We start from the raw sequence: 8,165 nt of genomic DNA, 5'->3' as shown, positions 1-8,165 counted from the left end.
TGCTCATAATCAGGACGGCGTGACAATGTGTCAGACAGCACGCTTTGCACTCCCGGCTTGTACGCGACCGTGAAGTTACTTTCTGCGAAGAATGACAACCAGTGAGCCATCCGCTGGGAAAAGTGAAGAGACTGAACTGTATATAGCAGTTTTGCGAGTTCCGTGTGGACTACAAACGGAGGTGAACCCACGAGGTAAACACGAAACCTCACTAGAGTAATCTTCATTGCCGAAGCTCCTGGTCGTGGACACGGTAGATCTTTATTACAGGCTTCAGCTGTCGCGATTGAAACGACACGATACGATCGTGTCTTTTTGAGTATGTATGGTTTGGGAGTGGCTTGTGATGCCAAAGAGACTAACCAATGCACCAGCAACGCTCATTCGATTGGTCTCCCATCTTTTTCGATTACTGTGAAGTTTCTCACAAACATATTTTGGCGATATTTTTATGCTCATTTTAAGAACGAGGATGGCAGATCTACAAGAAATGTTTTGGAACACCTCCGTACGGTATTAAAACGTATGCATGAACTACAATTGTAATCGAATTATGCAAATGTATTTTCGGTGCTATTGAGGAACTATTATGTTGGTGAACGCGGTGTTCGTACAGCCTATGAGAAGGTCAAAATAATCGTGGAGTGCTCCATGCCACGATATCAAAAGAAATCGAGGAAATAAAAAGGTTTTAAAATTACCTGACTCGCTTCTCGCGTAAGTCTTTCAAATTTGCTGAAGAAAGACGTATCATGAGGGTGATCATCCATTTGAAAGGAAGCATTAATTTCAATCAAGAACAATCTGATGAAGCACCATTATTTGCTTGGCAAGATGATTCGAGTCCGTAAGCGTTTTGAACGGAAATCGTCTGTGCATTTAATCATATATAGGTGTGAGCGATACGCCAAGAAAAGAGAAGAGAGGAGAAGAGAAGAGAAGTAAAGAGAGGAGAAGTTTACGCACTCAAAACGTCGGCATGCTGTGAGGGAACCTGCTCTCCCTAATCCATCCAGCAGCTTGCTTTCGAGTTAAGAACTCATCGATAAACTCATTTTGTATACGCGACATTGGTTACTGACAAAGCACTGTATGCTTTGGACCAAGTTCACGACTCCATTCGTGTCGAACTCCTTGTCCGGGTGAAGTCCAGATGGTGGCTTCGCGCTAAGGACGTCATCGTTGTATTCCATAACAAATTAATTATAAGGATTAGTTACATTCTTCAGAATAGCCAATCTACCAGCGTGGTTTCATACGCTGTCAAAATTTTTAGAGATCTAAATCATTTCAAACTAATGATGAGCGTAGTTCCGCTGAATTGACCTTTGACTGTAGCAATTCGACCCCCGCAATATCATCACTCTTAAGGTCGTGAAAGAAGCCATCGTGAATGCCTTCCTCGAGCTGGACCAGCTCCTCCATCGTCGGCAACGGTGCCAAAAGAACATCTTAACTTCACAAACAGACGTTGCACTCACAATACCCGGGCCAGCATATTTGCATGCTAACTTTCCATCATGGGGAGTAATACGTTGACCTAAATCAACCGCGGACTCGACCGCATTCAGAACGGGAATCTCAGTATCGCGATTTGGAGATGTCGTTCATCCCTTCACATGTGTGCGCTTAACCACACAACGGATGGGAGCATCACCATTGTGGTCGCTTATACACACAAAATTCGATCTAACCACTGTTGTCGTGGGAGTTTTAGTATATACAGCCGCAGTCGATTCCCTCGACTTTTCAGTACATACATGTCGACAACATTCTTCTGTCTTGAAAGGGTCAAACAACCGGCATCTCTGCCGGGCAAAGCACCATGCTCACGAACGCTTCATTTATTTATAAGTGGCCAATCCAGGCACTATTTGATCTATCAACGCACTTCCTGAGTAACAACTACTGGTCACACCATACGACTTCGTATCTTCCCTGACCCGGTCAAAATCTCAATTACATGACATATACCAATGAAGTGTGGATCATTACCAGCAGCATACAACAGTCAAAGGCTTGAGCGATTCTTCTGGCGCTTAGTGCATATGGGCTCACTACTTTCAAGAATTTCTTCTGGGCTACACGAGCTACTCCCAGTCGTTTTTGATCGCCAATCAATCCATGCTTCTCAAGCCACGGTTAGCCTATCAGGTCATACGGTTTGTCCATTTCGAGATCTGTGAATACTTCCTTCGAGGTTGAAGTCTTCAAACTTCAGCTGAAAATTTATTCTAATTTTCTTTGCGGTGACCACCGCACCAGCGGCCAATTTTACTAAGAAAAAGTCGTTGTTTTTAATAAAGCATTTAAAAGCACTGATTTATTTTAAGCCACCCTTGACTCCCGCGCTTAGTTACGCGACGCGCCAGAATCAATCAAGACTCTAAACGGACGACCGTATCCCTTCCCACTCGCTGTAACCACGAAAAGACCATGTCTTTGACTAAGGACAACGAGTCTTCAAGGGCTTAACTCATATACGTGATTCTACCAGGACACTCACAAGAAATTATATGTGCTCCTGTGGACCACCCTGCCTTTAATGGGTACCGGCGTTTCCCGAACACCTCGTTATATTGGTACCACGTGGCGTTCAACCACTACGACTAGAACCGTATTGAGAGGTTCGTCTCCCACGTGAGCAATCACGACGGATGCGACCAAATTGTTGACATCCATAGCAGCGAATTTGCTGCCTTTGGGCAGTCGTCGAGCTACTTGTTGGCTGTAACATATCGAGACTGGTTTATCTAAAGTATATTTTCATCAACTTTCTTTTTCACACCATTGATTTTTTATTATCAGCAGTAGCATTTACTGCTTTCCCGATTGACCACGTGCATGAAGATGACAGTAGTCGCGCAATGCAATAATATTTTTCCAGAGTCCGACGACTTTGAAGAAAGACTTTAGTCTTAGGAGTACAATAGGTGAGTCCCTCCATGAACTCTGTGACCATCACTGCCTCGGGTAGTGGTTCGCTTGCCATACTGATACGGAGCTTACGGAGCCTCTGTGAATAGTCGTACAATGTATTTTTTTCTTGACGGTAGAACAAAATTTTGACCGTTGTCGAAACGCCAAATTCGGCGAAAGAAACATCGATTTCATGACCCTCTTCAGCAATTGCAATGTGGCAAAGTTTCCGGGATGATTGACGTCCTACGTCATTGCCCAGTCCTTTGCATGGCCATCCAAATGCGACGTGGTGAAGGCCACTTGACTGCGGTCATTATAAATTTGAGAAATCGCGATAGTGATGTCCATTCTCGCTGCCAAACACAAGGTCTCCAACTATTTTTCGTAAAAGATTTTCCACGGGGCGTTCCGTGACTACCAACGGTGTTACAACCACGTGTGGTGGAGGTGACGGAACTGGCGTCATTATGTTTTTGATTGGAATACCCAATAACTCTTGCTTATATAAGCAGCAAAATTTGTCAGGCGTTGAGTTATCGCTTTTTTATCCAATTGACGCATCTTGGTAAGCTCGCGATCCCCGATTATAGCTTGCAGCTTTATCACACAATACCATTGTGAGTGTGTGAGGAGCAAAGATTTCCCTGTTGATCTGAGGGTAACATCGCCTGTGATGTCCATATTATCCATTGATAAATCCATCGAAAAAGTCGGCGTTGGAATGACTACTAGTGCTACCAAGTTTACTGAGAATTGCCCGTCCGTGTACACTTACTCACTGAGGAATGCCCAAATCAGTTGAAACGCTTCACCACCCGATCTCTCTTGCTGGGAGTCGTTAATTATTTTAAAAATGAGGAGAGACGATGTGACATTTTTCAAATCAACCTTAAATGTCCCTGAAATGATAATTGCCTCCAATTATGATATCACATAATTAAGGGATATACAACTAGACAGGGTATATAGTTACTGTTAACCACACATAAGTAGGTGATTCACACAACAAATGAGATAGAAGAGGCGCATTATATGTATGTGTGTTGATGTTATGTTGGGCTTTGTATCGCAAAAATATCAAGACGCTGCTTATCCACCAAGTGGTCGCTCAGCTTGGCTGCAAATTATATCCTCACAACCCGTTCCCTTCACTCAGTGCAGCACCAACCAACATTTTTGGGTCAGACGTTGCGTTACACATTACATGTGACAAAAATCAAATTCATTAAAAGAGGTTTCAAACTCGTTGAAGTTCATGATGCAAACTGCACCTGTACGGAGACTCCTTGGGAATATAGTCACTTTTGCCGATCAGGAATAATTCAATCGACACCCTGGCTATGAGAGCCGCTAGCAAATAGATACTCAATTTAATGTACATATAAAATTTTCGACTGCCTGCGCGAAGCGTGATTATGTGGTGCACGTACTCGCGACTACATCATCAATCGTGATGACTGTGTCTGCAAAAGATTTTGCAAGTGCAATGATAATCATTTCGAGTCCGGAGATTGGGTTGCTTACCCGTTTGATCCATTATGCTACTAGATCATAATAAAACTTGGAGGCGCACCGAAACAAATCGTTGATACGATCTACCCCGAGTTTTACGGTAGAGGAGGGCAATCTGTGAATATGTGTCAGCTTAAGCACTTGCCAATCAATTCACTTCATGGGCATCATGAAAGCCTTCTGGAAATCAACCGAAATGATAAATATGATTGCCTAATTTTGTACTATATGTCGTCCCTCAACGCCAGCAGGTTGAGATCGTTATGTATCAACAAGCTCAAGAGGATAACGACAAGGTTAAGACGCGTAAAATGCTTGACAAGAGGAAACATGGCGGAAAGAAAATTAATCGATGTAAGTTGCATAGTTGATATGATATCGATAACGAGGCAAGTTATGGAAACTTGTGTGCTTAACCCGTGCACATTTAATACAATTGTATCATTTACATATGGAAAACCAAGGCTGAGTGGCGGTGAAAAAAACAGATGGGACCCTCCATCCAACTGCTGCTTTTAGCGTCTCAGTTTTCGAGGGATGCGACAAAGTTAAGAAAAACTTTCCAGATGAGAGAAGCTGGTTTGGCTATCAAATCGGCCAGGCTTTACGCGGAGCCACAGCGCGTCGCGTGCGAAAAGGAGCGATTACGGGTCAATGCTTCAATAAAATACGTTACCAGATGTGAGACGATTTGTAGCTACAGATGTCGCAGGAGTTTGCACGGCCCGGCTTGGTGTATCGCGCACGCTCATAGTTTGACATGAAAGGCGAGAACTGGTTATGTTCGACAGCATAAAACTCTGATTGCCGCAACAGTGTCTGGCCCTCTCTCGAAGTTGATCATGGTTACTACCTTTATCGACGCCTTCAAACGGGTGTGGATCGCTATAAGACTTACCGTGTCAGCACTTCCTCTTTCGAGGGAGTGCTGTGCGTAGATTTTTTTCAAAGCAAGCTAAATTCCTATGCCGCGAAAGCACGATGGAGTTGTGTGAGTATTAGCTCTATGAGTACGCTAGAGGTGATGGAATCAGTGATGGAGAGGTGTAAAACAGGCATATCTTACCTTCTGAAATTATCCACATACCCGCAGACATTTCGTAATTCAATGCATCTGCGCCTTTTGTGCCCTGTACGCAAGAAGTAATCGTAGGAAACGTCCATAACCAGTAGACTTTCGTGTGTCTGATCGCAAAGAACTGGGTATTTTTGTGCGTCATGGTGGTCATTATCAGCGTAACACAGCCCCAAAATAGCGATATTTTTCAGGGGTGATTGGGCTTATAGCACAGTGTTGACTTGTGGATATAGAAGTCCTGAGACTCGTGCGGCCAAGAAGATTTCTGATACCATCAGGAGCATCGCGCAATTTACGTGTGTTAAAAACAGTAGACAGTACGCAGAGGCAATGTAGATGCCAAAGACGGATACAATATCTAAGTATGCTGCGACAGAAACCTGATAAAAGCGTCAAAGGCTTACTTGAGCCTTCACTTAAGCTTAAGGAATTCTGACAGAATGGAACGTTGTAAACCAAGATTCATGATATAATTTCATTTTGTCCATGGCGTATTCAGATTACAACGATTCATGGGTTGAACTGAAGTCTATAACGTTACGTGCTACGCACTTCGCCCTGGTGGAGTCGTGAACCCTCCTATACCATGGGGCAGAGACACATTTGACACGAGATAACTTTTCGTGCATGTCTGAAAAATTGATTGCGACGGTATTATAGTGTATCTCGAGCAGTGCCCGGAGTCAGAAGCGACAGTAAGCCGATGGTTCATAAGAAAACAAAAATAGGCAATTGTATATCATTTTCCCACAGTCATCTTTGTCAAGACGAGAAAGCTTCACTTCACTATGCCACAGCAAAGTATGTGTGTCGCTATCCCTCGTATCAGATTCAGTAAAATTGAAGACCAGAGTAAGTTACAAATAAAAGGGATAGACCTTAAAGATAATGTCCTTGCCATGATGTGAAGGCCTGCTGAGTCAACACTTCAGCAATAAAGCCCTAGGAATAAGTGGTGAGAAATCATTTCGCATGAGATGGTGTCGTTGGACTCGACCCTCACAACCAGCGGCCGCAGCTTTAGATAAGCAAAACGAAAGAATTCTCAAAAATTGTACAAGGAGTGCAAGACGGCAAGATCATCTAAATGTTACGGTTGATATAGAAGAAGAAGCTGAGCTCGAAGCCCATCTTAGGTATACCTGTAATTGAAGATATCCGCAGAACACTGTGAGATGAGTGTAACAGCTACTTTATGGAACGTAGAGATTCTCCCTACGTTTTGTTGAGCGCTTTATCACTATTCATAGTGGAATCTACGTGGTGACGATATATCTAACACGCGTGTTACCATCGGGTATGGGAGTGCATCATGAAATCGATCTGTAACCAAATGCTTTAGCATATGGCAATAACGCTTACAAAAGCAACAGCAGGACGTTACTGACACATTCTTTTATTGAAAGTGCAGAATGGTTCTGTACGTAAATTTTCGTACTCGGTGCCGAGTGTCTGTGTTAGAAAGGCTAACAACGAAAGCAAGTTGCATTAGCTTATAACAAGCAAAGCGCAACAGCGATTGCATACAAGCGCAGATTTCGTGTATAATTGGCTAGAAAAAATTAGCGTTGTCAGCTGTACTTCTGTGACTGCCCATCACTGATGATTATTTTTCATTGCTGCTGAATGACATCATTTTATTCTCAATGCGGTGGGAACACGAGCGGGACGCTCTGGGAACGAGTAGGCAAACCATAGGAGTGTCAAACGCACCAGCGACGTTCTATCCTTCGGTGACGCAGCTGTTCAGATCAAACCACGGTCATGCATATTTCTATATATTGTCCATGGTCGTGTGAAACACGAAAAGCTAGAAGTTTTCAGCGACACTGAGCCTATGCAAACAGCGCTCAATAGTATTCAATTGAACGCGCTGTTCGCCAATATGTGCGAGTGTGTTTTGGCGCCGGCGAATTCTCCTTATTGAGTTATTTCATATGAAAGCGGAGCGTGCGGGTTGATCCCGCGAATTAAGACCACTGTAGATTGTTCAGCGTACCGGGGTTACACATACTCTGGTATGAAAGGATGGATCACACAAGATAGTGTGGCCGTACAAAGGTGTGGATTACACAAGACGGTGTAATCACACAATGGTGTGACTACACCGTAGCAAGAAGCCACAACGTGGCAGGAGTGGCAGTAGGAATGCATATTGGTTAGGTTCTACTATTCAATTAGAAAATTCTAGCGATTTAAGTATAGGCGGCTCTATCGCAAATAGAACAGATGAATATATTTTCAATTCTGAACAAAAGAGTGCATTTACCTTGGGTGATGGTTTTGAGTAATATTGGAGGTAGCGGATTGTGATCCGCTACACTCATGCTAGTTCTAGTAATCGAACGAAGGTCAGCGACCTTAGTAAGCTCCCTATAAGCAAAGAGATACGGCAGCTCCGCTGCATTTAGTGCCTATTTCGCAAAAGGCTTGATGAAGTAGCTCAACTACTTGCACAAGTACAGTGCAAATCATGCCAACAATGCACATCCCTTCAACAATATCATTGAAAGAGTGTTATATGGTCTCAAAATTTGGCGGCAGAGGTGGATAGCAAGGCCGTAGAAAAAAATCACTTTTAATCCGATCGAGTCCAGAGAGGTCATTCCGCGGCGTTTATGACATTTCAGCTTTTGCAATAGGCTGTGCTTTG

The 8,165-nt window shown here is 43.5% G+C and overlaps 1 protein-coding gene across 1 annotated transcript; it reads right to left on the bottom strand.

The window, feature by feature from the left end:
• Window positions 1-4,159: 4,159 nt before the first annotated feature.
• Window positions 4,160-4,419, bottom strand: PHALS_05715 (uncharacterized protein; the record flags this gene model as incomplete). Its single annotated transcript, XM_024719304.1, has 2 exons — window positions 4,160-4,272; window positions 4,353-4,419. 2 exons carry the CDS (start codon window positions 4,417-4,419, stop codon window positions 4,160-4,162), a joined length of 180 nt encoding a protein of 59 aa, XP_024584616.1.
• Between the last annotated feature and the right edge of the window lie 3,746 nt (window positions 4,420-8,165).

The sequence above is a fragment of the Plasmopara halstedii genome (genome assembly GCF_900000015.1).
Source record: "Plasmopara halstedii genome assembly, contig: Scaffold_2904, whole genome shotgun sequence".
Taxonomy (NCBI): domain Eukaryota; phylum Oomycota; class Peronosporomycetes; order Peronosporales; family Peronosporaceae; genus Plasmopara; species Plasmopara halstedii.
The sequence above is the reverse complement of the archived record's forward strand: the minus strand, read 5'-3'. Positions and strand labels throughout refer to the sequence as shown.